Source organism: Elgaria multicarinata, chromosome 4 (assembly GCF_023053635.1).
Source record: "Elgaria multicarinata webbii isolate HBS135686 ecotype San Diego chromosome 4, rElgMul1.1.pri, whole genome shotgun sequence".
Lineage (NCBI taxonomy): Eukaryota > Metazoa > Chordata > Lepidosauria > Squamata > Anguidae > Elgaria > Elgaria multicarinata.
The window spans coordinates 139,747,455-139,759,547 of NC_086174.1; the positions used below are offsets into that span (position 1 = coordinate 139,747,455).

The following is a 12,093-nucleotide window of genomic DNA, read 5'->3' on the forward strand; positions in this document are numbered from 1 at the left end:
CTCCTTGGTAACTTTAAATATATTGGCTTGGAAAGCAGTTATCTCACCCGAAAATCTTAAAAGTTTCTCAGTGAAAAACCTTGCTTCATCTGTTTTCATTGTATAGTGAGTTCAAGTTCAGACCATGTGGAGTGAGTGACTTATGTGCTTCAGGCCTTAAAGTGAGCAGTGGGGGGAGGGGAATGCTCATGAAAGATGCAGGAAAGGGTGGAAAGAATAAAACATTTTAAATTCCAAAGTTATCTCAAGAAATAATGAAAATATTAAGGTGATTTCCTGGACGGTTTGAATTTCAAGTCCTTGTGGCTTCTAAAGAAATCTTGAACAGATATGGTAAAAGTTAGGGAACTAATTTGGTATGGGAACGGTGCACTGCATAATATAAACTTCATTTCTTTATATACATTAGCAACATATTTTAAAAATAGGTGAGGGAATGAAGTTAACAAGACAGAGACGTTCTACCACCAGAAAACTGAAAGAAACATTCATAAGAGCCATGACATGATCAGTTCATCTTCCTACGACAGGTATATTTATTCTCCCCAAATCACTGACTCCCTGCCTTTGGGAGTACTGGTATTTGGGGTATTTTCTTCAATTTAGTAAATGTAGAGAGTCACCCAATAAGGGTCCATTGCCCTGAAAATCAACATGAATCCTTGAGAAATATCCAAAGTTTGGTTTCTAGTTTTCCAGCCATCAGAGTTTAGCAACATTCCTATTCTGGATCCCAAACTGCAGGCGATAATTATTGTCATGGTATATATTGACTGTAATTGGTATAGAGTACTGAAGGTTTCCTGTTGATGTTTTCAATGGTGAAATTATGGCTGTAAGCAAAACTCCCCAGAGATGAAGTGGGGGTATAAATGTTTTAAAATAAATTAATACATTCCTAATATCCTGTCTTGGCTTTGTGATGCCTATTAGGTGAGGAACAAAATTTTTAGGGATAAACTTGGAGCTGGATGGGACAGCCAGTTAGTCTTAGGCAGCAGAGGCTCACAGTTGGACAAGTGTAAGGGAGTCTGTGAAGGACAGCTGGAGAGAGAAAGGTATCATGAGAAATCAGGTATTAGGAAAAAGTTTAACAAGACCAAAAGCGCAGGACCACGGACAGCTCCAAGGCAGACAAATTGCTCCAACCACCCTAGAGCCAAACATGATGGCAAACTGGTGCAGGCTCTGATGTTTCTATCAAGCCCTGGGCCTCTCCTGCTCTGCCTTGGAGCCTAGCACTCTGGTGCTTGGCAGTTTCTGGGAAGGCCCTGTGGCATCTCAGGAAATGAGGACTAGAGCCACCTGGGAACCTGGCTTGTTGGTGAGGACTCCAGATGCCTCCTTAGGATCACCTCCAGATGCCTCCTTAGTAGCACTCCAGAAGCTTGCTCTAGTGAACTGGAACGCTGAACCCTAGATCTGTATTGGATGGGGTTGCTTGCTCCATGGTTTGCTTCTCCCTTGACTTGGATGTTAGTAAATGAGGGCAATTGGGATCATTTAATACCACATTTTCCAGAATGGGGTTGAAGTCTCTGGCCTCAGCTAGACCTACCTGTTATTGCGCGACGGAGGAGTGAAAATCTCACAATGTTTTTATTGTGAGATTCCCCCTCTGTTTATATGTGGCGCACAACAGCCTCAGAAGGAGAGAACATCGCATCTGCCATTTTGGTTTTTTTAAAGAAACAGAAGATGTGCATGAGCACTCATGCACAAAAGGTACGTGCACGAGGAACCGGGACAAACCGGGACACCCGCACACACGTTCCACGGACTCGGGCTCAGCCCAAGACCACGGAAAAAGCAAACCTAAAGTATAGGGTGAGATCCCGGGGCAAGGGAGGGATCATCCCTCCCTGACACCAGGATCCCCTGTGCATCAAGTGAACACACAGGGACAATCCCGGGGATCACCCCGGGATTTTGTCCCGTCTAGCTATGGCCAATGTCTTACTGGACAAAGCACTTGCGCTTACATGGCCTGCCAGCCTATCACTGGATTACTGGCATTGTAATCAAAACCAAAGGGTATCTCAGGTATCAAGGATGGGCTCTTCCTTAGACCTGCTGCCAGTTCGAGTGGACAAGGCCAATGTCTACACAGATGTGGAGATGGACCAGTGGTCTGACTCAGTGGGAAGGATCCAACAGCATCCATAGTCCTATTGACATTGCACTAGCATAAGCCAATGCTTGCACAACATCAACAGCACTTGCTAGCATGATGAGCTTTCCAAGAAACCTGTTGTACTAGCAAGTGTTATTGATGTTGTGCTAGCATTGGCTAATGCTAGTGCAATGCCAATAGGACTAGCACATGAATGCTGTTGGATCCTTCCCACTGTGTCAGACCACTGGTCCATCTCCACATCTGTGTAGATTTTAGTCCTGTCCACTTCAACCAGCCACAGCTCTCCTAGGTCTTAAGAAGAGCCCCCTTTCTCAACCTTGCTACCTGAGACCCTTTTAACTGAAGATACTAGGGAGTGAACCTGCCACTTCCAAAATTCAATGTATGTATTCCACCATCAATCAAGTTAAGTGGTACTCAAGCCCATGAGCTTGGACCACTGATTTCCATGGTCTGCCGTGAAGAGCTTGAAGACATTTGTCCTGTATGGAACTTCAACTTAGTAGTAAATACCAATTTTTATGTGCAGTTGACTGTTGGATGAAAAGAAAATTCTGCACTAAGTAATGCTTGATAGATTGAGATTTATAGTCCACTGCATCCTGAAGGCTCAGCAAAGCTGCCACTTTAAAAATATATACCATTAAAAACATGTATGTGACAGAGATGGATCATGACGGTCCTTCTCCAAGGCACACCGTAATTCTTGGATTATACAAATGTTGCTTAAACCTACACAGTACACACACACACACACACACACAAACACACTTAGAGCAGCTCGTATTTTATTGATTCCTTGCACACAGACATTACTTCCTGCACAGGAAACATGATTGCACTGACACATACAGAGTTGTATGAGACTAAAAACTAATAGTGCAATCCTGTGCATGTTTACTCAGAAGTAAGTTCCAGGGCATTGCTCCCAGGTATGCCTGCTTAGTATCGCTTGTTATGTTTATCTTGTGAAACGTGGCCTGGCTTTACCTGTTCAGAACTTTGAAGACTCCCGGAGCACCAGAGTTGGCTTCATTTTTTTTTAGCGGGCCCTCAGATACCACTGCATGTCACTAAGGCCACTTTTCTCCTGGTTCCCGTCCTCCTTCTTCTTGATGGTATCATCCCACAGTTGAGGTTGGATGAGTGTATAAAGGCAGCTGCTGCTCCTTAACCACACTCACCTGCTACCCATACAGAAGCTATTTCAGCAGCTCTGGAGCTCCGGTCAGTGTGTAGACCCCAGCATCAGAGCTGGTCCTGAGACGTGAAGAAAGTTGTGCCTTGGGAGCCAAACACAGGGACTGCACAGACCCATGGTAACTTAAATATCTGCCCTTTGGGGCTTTTGCACAGCTCCCTCTGAGCAGCGAGTGACATACAGGACCTCTGATAATAATGATAGGCAGAATAAAAAATAAAAAATGGTGCAACAAGAATAATAAAAGTTTCATGTATCTTGTGCACCTACTCAAAAATCCCAAAATGCAAATGTCAACATGAAAATCAAAATAGTTGGGGTGAGGGTGGGGGGACAGGGACATGTTTTCAATATCAGAGAGGGAGAATAGCTCGTGTAGACAGGCTTGTCTCCATTTAAACTGGAATAAACTAAATGAAATATAGCCTTGACCTTGACTAGCCCGCTCATGTTTAAAACTATTAGCCTTGTCTACACCAGCTATATTTGCTACGTTGGCTGATTTGGCTACATTTTCCCCGTTAATGTAGACCAGCTGTGTGTACGCATAGAACACAAACATACAATAAACAGATTTAGAATCCTGTTCATAATATCATGGCCAAATCTAGCTGTGAAGTGACAAACAATAATGAACGAGAAAACGGAGTTGGGGGGGGCGCGGGGGAGGGAAAACTCCGGGGAGATTACATTCCAGGATCCTGAGAAAGTTCCATTGGAAGCCTTGGCGCAGAAGAGCTGGTGGAGATGTAAATTAGCCTTGATGAGGGAAAGATGGAAAGTAAAGGGAGCCTGCTCTTTTGAGGTCGGAGGATGGGTTTGCTTGCCTGGCGGGCTGCTCCATCTAACAAGCTTCAAGGTAGGTAGCAAGCCCCGTTTCTGAAATGGTTAACTTCTGTCAGACATCCCAAATTGAGAATAGCAACAACCTGCTCTCATTTGTAATACCCTTTGTAGATGATTATATGAAACAAAGATTTTAAACTCAAACCAGGTTTTCAACTGGGGAAGAATCCAAAGATGTTCACTGCGAAGGAGAAGAAAGCCAGATGGCATATGTTGGTATAGTTAAGGGTTACGCAGAGTAAGTCAATAGGAAATGAGCTGGGAGGGGGGATGGCAGCCCACAGTTTCATTATTGGCAAGCGAACACTCCAGGGTGATTGCAAAAGAACTTTTATGGGTTTCTTTCCCTCCCATGGTAGACTTAAATATTTGTATCATAACCCAGGCACAAACTTGTATCCAGGGGTTTACTGGCTGTTTAGAAATCATTTGGTATATTAAAAATGCAGTTACTCAAGCTATTGCCACAAAACGAGCTGAAACTATCATGCTAATTAAAAACATAACCTTTTTGGTGTTGCTAATATTAGGGTTCACCCCTACCCCCCCCCTTTCCCCACCCCCTTTTTTCCCCTTAAGAAGCTGTTAATATGGGCAATGCATCTGGATTGGAAGGCTCCCTTCCAAAACAGAATGTTCATAAGTAAACCAATGTATTTTATGAACTTGTCAGCAATTGAGGTAGGAAAAGGGAAGGCTGGATGAGAATCATATGTGATATTTACAAGGAGATGTTACGTATGCACGTACGCATGTTTGTATGTATATCTATATCAAAACATACTCTCTCTCTCTCTCTCTCTCTCTCTCACACACACACACACACACACACACACACTGCAAGCTTATACTTTTAGAATTTGACATCATAAGAAGTCACATGGAAGGAATCAAAACCTTCCATTTATATGAACAAATTAAAACTGGGTTTAATGAATGAAATTAAAGGATTCCACACTGAGAGTTCAATTTTTTTTTTAAGGTGTAATTCCCTTCATTTCAAAAGCCATGGGTCTGTTCATTTGCACTTTGCGATAGCTAAACTATACCCGCACCAGCTGTTATGTCCACCTGCATGCACCATATACCTCATCATTTTCAATTTTAAGCATCAAAATAAGTACTTCATTATACATGTATTTTTAAATATCTAATGATGAATAGGGGCATAGTTATCACCTGTTATCAGCCATTCTTACCCATTCGACACCTCACTGTTCATTTGTATTTGTACGTTTGTTTGGATTGTATGTCTGTAATCTGATCTTCGATACCATCCAAGCAATAGGACCAGGTACAGGAGATAAGACGTGAGTTTGGGTACCACTGATGTTAAGGCAAGAGCACAACTGAGATCAGATGTCAGTGGCTATGAGACTAAGGGCTAATCTACACCGGCAGCCCTTTCGCTATGGAAGAGGAATGCTTCCGAATGTTCTCCTCTGCCGCAATCTCCACTCACGAGGCATGTGCGACTGACCTTTCCCACCATTACAGGAGTGCCATTGTGAGAGCCCGGGTGCCCCATCACGGTGCTTCTGCATGTGTATCGGTACAAGTGGGAGGGGCTAGGCAGATGGCTACAGGGCACAGGGTTTTTTTAAATGACTCATAAGGGATGTGCACGAGTGCAGACATGCAGCAACACTTGGGGGGCATAGGAACTTCGTTGAATATGCATTGCTGTGCAGATGTGTTCGTATTTTTAAAAAACAACAACACACAATTGGCAGTAAAACATGCCAATACCAATCCAAAACATGTGGCAGAAATGGCAGACAGGTCCACTCCTGCACACCTCCAATACCCATGCACACACCCTTCACAACTGATTGGCTGTTCGCTGGGCCCGGAACTCATGACGAATAGCAACGACCTCGCAAAGGGGGGGGGGCACACCACAAACGTTCTTCAGAATGGAAGTGAGAGACGTGGAAAAACCATGACAAAAGCAGTCAGGGATAGGTGGAGCCGACATCACTGCAGGAGCAGGTGAATGTCATGTGCCCCGTAAGTGACAACTCCAATACAATCCGCAAAAAACAGCTGGTGTAGACTCCCCCTAAGCTTCAAATTAAGAACTCCCTGGTCGAAATGTCACCTCTGAAGTCACTGAATGACCTAAAGCAAATCTCTCTTCACCTCAGCCCTTCCCTGCCCCATCTGCAATATGGGGGATAATAATATTGACCTCCTCTAAAGGATGATTGAAAGAATTTTAAAGTATGCAGTGTTCTGAACATTTGAACATGCTATATAAATCATTGTCGTTGCTGTTAATAATAATGTATATCCTTCTCTTCAAATTATTATTTTATTATTGTTAGTTTATATCCCACCATTAAGGAGTGCAAGGCAACATACATCATACTTCACCCCACCCCAACTCAATTTTATTATCACAACGCTCTTGTGTGGTAGGCTAGACTGACAGCCAGTGACTGATCCAAGGACAGCCATTGAGCATCCTGGTCAAGTGTGAATTTCCATTTGGATCTCCTCAGGTCTACTCTGATACTCTAACTACTATACCACCCTGGTTCTCATGCTCAGTATTATTAGTTTTCCCAACCAACAGGGCATGCTGGCTAACAATAGCCTTCTTTCTGCTCAGCGTATATTGCATAATTAGCAAAAAAAAAAGTAACACCAGTAAAATCTTTTGGCTGCTGGTGGTCATGGGTTGTATATATCATCTCGAAAGCCCACAATTAGTCCAGCTGGCCCGAGTATAGGCTGTAGGGTTCAATACTATGAGGCACATCTCACACAGCTGTCTTCTCAGAAGTAAATAACATCCCACAGCAGTAACTCTGGCACCTGGTTTCTATTTGGGAATGCGGATTTCAGTTCTACGCCTTTGTTGACTCAAAAACTAAATCACTTTCCCCCCCCCTTTTTTTTCCAACTCTGATGGCAACGTCAGTGCTTTAATTCGGTGTGGTAGCCAGGGAGGGGGCTTTTTATCTGTATTGAGTGAACTGTGCCCCTGCCTGTGCCAAACTCTGGGCTTGCCAACGAAACAAAACAAAAAATGGTGGAAGCTACACAGACAAGTGAATTTGTCTTAAAGCTGACACCAACAGCAAAGATACTTTGCTACATAGGCAAATACGATGCAATTTGTTACATGCTTCTATTGTCTGTGTGTCAGGAGGGGGGTGGAGGAATCAAAGGTAATGAAATAGCCCTGTAGTATCAGAACCATGAAGCCTATCCCTAATAAGATCTAAACATTACAACACTAATTATATTGCATCCTGAGGTTTTTTTTAAACTCTTCTCAGTTTAAGCAGCAATTGCATTGCCAAATTCCTTAAAACAATGCTACAATTGCATTTGTTCATTTTATTTATTTATTTAATTAATTAATCCGTCAAGATAAGAGAAATTTCAAGCATGTAATGCAAGCTGTCCATTGTTTTGGAGAGATATACACATCTTTTATCAATTTATGCAACTGTAAAACTGAAACCTGTGTGTACCGAAAGAAATCAGTAATAAAACCCCAGTGGTTAGCCACAGTACTTAATTTTATGAGTTAGGGGTTTTCGTTTTCTTTCTTTCTTTCTTTCTTTCTTTCTTTTTTTCAAGTCAAGGCATGAACGCTTTAAGAATTCCAACATTCCTCAGGTCCTGCTTTTCATTTGGGGTTGACAGGCAAAGTTCAGAACACATCATTATGGGGGTTCGCAGTCACTGCTAAAGGTAACACTCATATTACAAATGAATTAATAGAAAACACTTACCTTCCCTACTAGCTTGCCTTTCCTGTTCATGCAAAGGTAAAAGTCTGTCTCTTTCCCTTTGATCCGGACTTGACTGCCAAACGTGTCTGTTTCCACTAGAAGCTGGGCTTGTAAAGGAAGAAGAAGAAAAACAAAAACAGGCATTTACCAGACCATTCATCGAGTGAATGAATGAAGAAGATACCCTTCTATAACTTCTGCAAATCAGAGTGGTGAGGCACAGCATCTTTGCTCTGGAAGAGGGCAAGTGGTGGGGGGAATCCAAAAGGAACACCCAAGCCCTCATGAGGTAGACATTGCATCACTACCAGATCTCCGTAACAGCAGCTTTTGCAGCAGTATAGAGCTGGACCTTCCTTAGATAGATAGATAGATAGATAGATAGATAGATAGATAGATAGATAGATAGATAGATAATCACAATAGTCAGTGAACTCTGTTGAAATGGGAATAGGTTGCATTTATTTCCATAAAACAAACCACATCCGTTCAAAATAAGGGACATCTGGCAACCATTGACTCCAGATTGTACATCACAAACATAATTCCACTGACTATAGATCCACACACACCCTGAAATTGAAGGAAACATAAGAAAAGGAAAGAGCTTGGGGGCAAAGTTTTGACTGCGGCTGCTCTGGATGAGAGCAAAGAAAGAACTAAGTTAGAAGCAGGCTGAAAAGGCCTGCTTCAGCTGGCACCGTAGGGGAGGCAGGAATTGGCATCTGAGTGATGCAACAAGAGTTTTTAAAAGGTTGACTCTGGGGGGGGGGTCATTTGGGTTCCACTTCAGACAACAAAGGCCTTTGCTAGACCTATCTTAAAATCCAGGTGAGAGGAGGAGGGAGCCCGCGATGCAACTACCACAGGATCTCGCCCTCGTTTACACACGAGCTGCGACAAGCTCACAAAGAGAGCTGTCGCGCCCGCCATATTTTTTTTTGTTGTTGTTCTTGAAGAGCCGGATGTGCACAAACGCTCGTGCGCCCAGGTAAGTTTTTTTTTTTTAAAAAAAAATGTTTTCCCCGCTTCCCCCACCCTGCCCCGATGGGTGCAGTACTCCTGGGGAGCATTGCGCCCCGTGCGCCGCTCCCGGCTATGCACAAGTAATCGCACGTAGCCGGGGTCAAGCCGTGAAAATGGGCCACATGCTCCACTCAGCCCGAGACTGCGGAAAATACTGGGCCCAAAAGATAGGCTATATCCCGGGGCCAGGGAGGTTGATCCGTGCCTGAGCCCAGGATCCCCTGTGCATCATCTGCACACACAGGGACGACCCCGGGTATCACCCTGGGATACTGTATAGCCTGGTCTAGCTAAGGCCAAAGTGTCTTGAGCTCTCACTGCCTAGAAGGGTGCTGACAGAGTGAAGCTGAAATTTCTCAGAAGAACTTTTTATGAATGATTTCTGAGAGTCTTCTTCTTCTCACTCCCCATCCCACCCCCCAAAGGATGGCCAGTTTGCAGAGGTTTCTCCGAATATTTTCCACCATTGTTTGGTGGAAGAAGCCATTCCCCTCCCAACCACCAACCCTACTTGAGTACTCTGGAATGCGGCCACTACAGGTGTGACCCCATAACATTATCATTTATTTATTTATTTCCATTTCTATACCACCCCATAGCTGAAGCTCTCTGGGTGGTTTACAGCAATTCAGTGGTGCCACAATGAAGATTCACCAATTCCATTACGCAATTGTACTTATCGAGGAATCCCACTGACAACAGGAGCAATAACTATATGCATTGCATCATTGTCAAAATAAGCATTTTCTGTTATATTTTCATATAAGCAGCAACAAAATATGGTAATGCTTCCTATGACTAGAAATGCGTAACCGGCTTCATCTCATCCACCCAAGTGTTTATTTTGCTAACATGCTAGAGAGGGGAACATCCATCCCATATTCATTAATTTATTATTTATTTTATAGTAAAAAATAATCCATATATTAAAAAAATCCACCACATGGATGAAGTACCACAAAAAACATGAACTATGTTTCAATACCCAGTCACAATAAGAGGCAACAAGTGGGTCCTGAAACAAAAGGTTCCAGATTCCAACAAGCCAGCTAGCCCCTCCTGCAGGATACTCCATTCCACTCCTCCTCATCCCCCTCCCCACAACAGTCAGGTAGCATTCCATGGCCACTGAGCATGCTCAGACATCCTTGGACTGCTTAGATTTCCTCCCCACCCCAACAGAGTTTCTTTTTTCTAAAGTCGTTTCTACTTATGAAATCCATAGGAGTTTCCCTAAACCTATTCACATCACCCTCTTGTGCATGGATGGGGCCGCTTTGGCTACATAAGGATCCACAGTTGGAAAATGAATTTGCTAGTAGTATATAGGACTGAGATGGGGAATTGCTGGTCCATGGGCCAATTTAGCCTGCCAGGCTGGCCCATATGTCCCACAGGCCATGGCCAAGGACCCTCACCCTCCCTCTAAGCACCACCTATTCAGGGCAGCCATGGAGAGGAATCCACACTGTTACCTCTGATAATTGATTGATGAAACAGCGATCATCAGAGATAACGGGAAGGATTCCCTTAGTACTCCACTTGCCATCCCAACCAGGAGGCCAAGAAGCAAACTAAGAGTTTCATCCAGCCAACATCCTCCCCAGTGAGGAAAGGCATGGGGCAGGTGATGTTGCCCTGGCTGGTGTATCTTGGTTAGGGAAAGCTTGATCCACCACCTCACCTAATTATATTTCCGCATACTGGTCGGTAAAATGAGTACCCAGTTAGCTGGGGGAAAGGTAATAATGGCCAGGGAAGGCAACAGCAAACCACCCCGCTATAAGGCCTGCCAAGAAAACGTCAGCGAAAGCTGGCGTCCCTCCAAGAGTCAGTAATGACTCAGTGCTTGCACGAGAGGTTCCTTTCCTTTCCTGATATACAGTATTCTGGAGATTCTAGAATTGTCAGGACTATTGGCAAAGGAAATCACCCATTGTGGTGCCAAAGGAGTTGAAAATGGTCATCAACATTCTGAATTTCAGCCCATTCTATACTATGTAGTCTTATGCTCTACAGAGAGAATAGTGAAGGTTAGCATGGATTGGCCCACACTGAACACAAAGGCCTTAACTACACCTAAGGTTTATCCCGGGATCATCCCAGGGTCATCCCTGTTCATGTAAATGACACACAGGGGATCCCGGTAGCAGGCAGGGACAACCCTGGGACAATCCCGAGATAAACCTTAGGTCTAGCTAAGGCCAAAGTGGAAGTTTCAAGATGGGTCACAACAGACATTATTTACATATGCATCCATCAAGATGCCATGCCTAAAACCAGCAGCCTTCAGGAAATTGGGGCAGCCGTTCTTGGAGTGAGTAGTTCTATTCCAAAGTCAATGTCAGTTTATCCTGAATCAACATGGAGAAGGGCTGGTGGTAGCTATGAAGAAAAGTATGTCAGCTTGAAGAGTGAGAAAGACCCTCAAGGAGCAGAGGAGGACCTTTGCCAAAGAACTTGGAAAGAGACCTCTTTCAGAGATCCAAAACGGCTGCTGCCAATCACAGCAGTCAACATTAGACAAGATGGACCAATGGTCCAACCCAGTACAAAGCAGTTTTGTATGTTGGCTAGCATAGGCGCAAATTATCGTTTCTACTTTTGTCCACCAGTGTTGCTGTAATTATATGTCAAGGGCTAAGGGGAATTCAGTCCTTTGTCTTTCTTCTGCTTATAATGTTGATTGTCAGATAAAAACAACTTTTGGCGAACTTTGTCCTTTAGATTCAATAGAAAAACACTTCATGACAAAAAGACTTTGTATCACCCGCATCATCTTGAGCCAAATGGTTGATTTCAATAATTTAAGTAAAACAGGTCTGCATCTTTTAAAATTCACATTTGTCTCCCTGTTCCAAAACATTTTCATGAAAGCTGGGTAGTTTCAAAACTACAAGATACATCACCTCACTCTCAAACTAAAACAAGTATGAGTAATACCCAGGCTGATTTTAATTTGAAAAATATCACCTTAAAAAGATGTTGGTTCCCTGCTGTGAAAATTAAAACCATCTGGATGGCGTGATTTCCAATAATTAATTTAGCTCTCCTTTGACACTGTTACTAATTAAAATATGATACCCCTTTTTTTCAAGTAAAGAATTTAAATAAATTTTAAAGAGCTAATAAAA

At 43.3% G+C, this 12,093-nt stretch overlaps 1 protein-coding gene across 1 annotated transcript in view; it reads right to left on the reverse strand.

Moving 5' to 3' along the window:
* Positions 1 to 12,093, reverse strand: part of FGF18 (fibroblast growth factor 18) — a 146,304-nt gene that overhangs the window by 21,905 nt on the left and 112,306 nt on the right. The window contains exon 4 of the mRNA XM_063125293.1: positions 7,934 to 8,040. Coding sequence (XP_062981363.1) covers positions 7,934 to 8,040 — 107 coding nt within the window. The remainder of the gene's footprint in view (positions 1 to 7,933; positions 8,041 to 12,093) is intronic.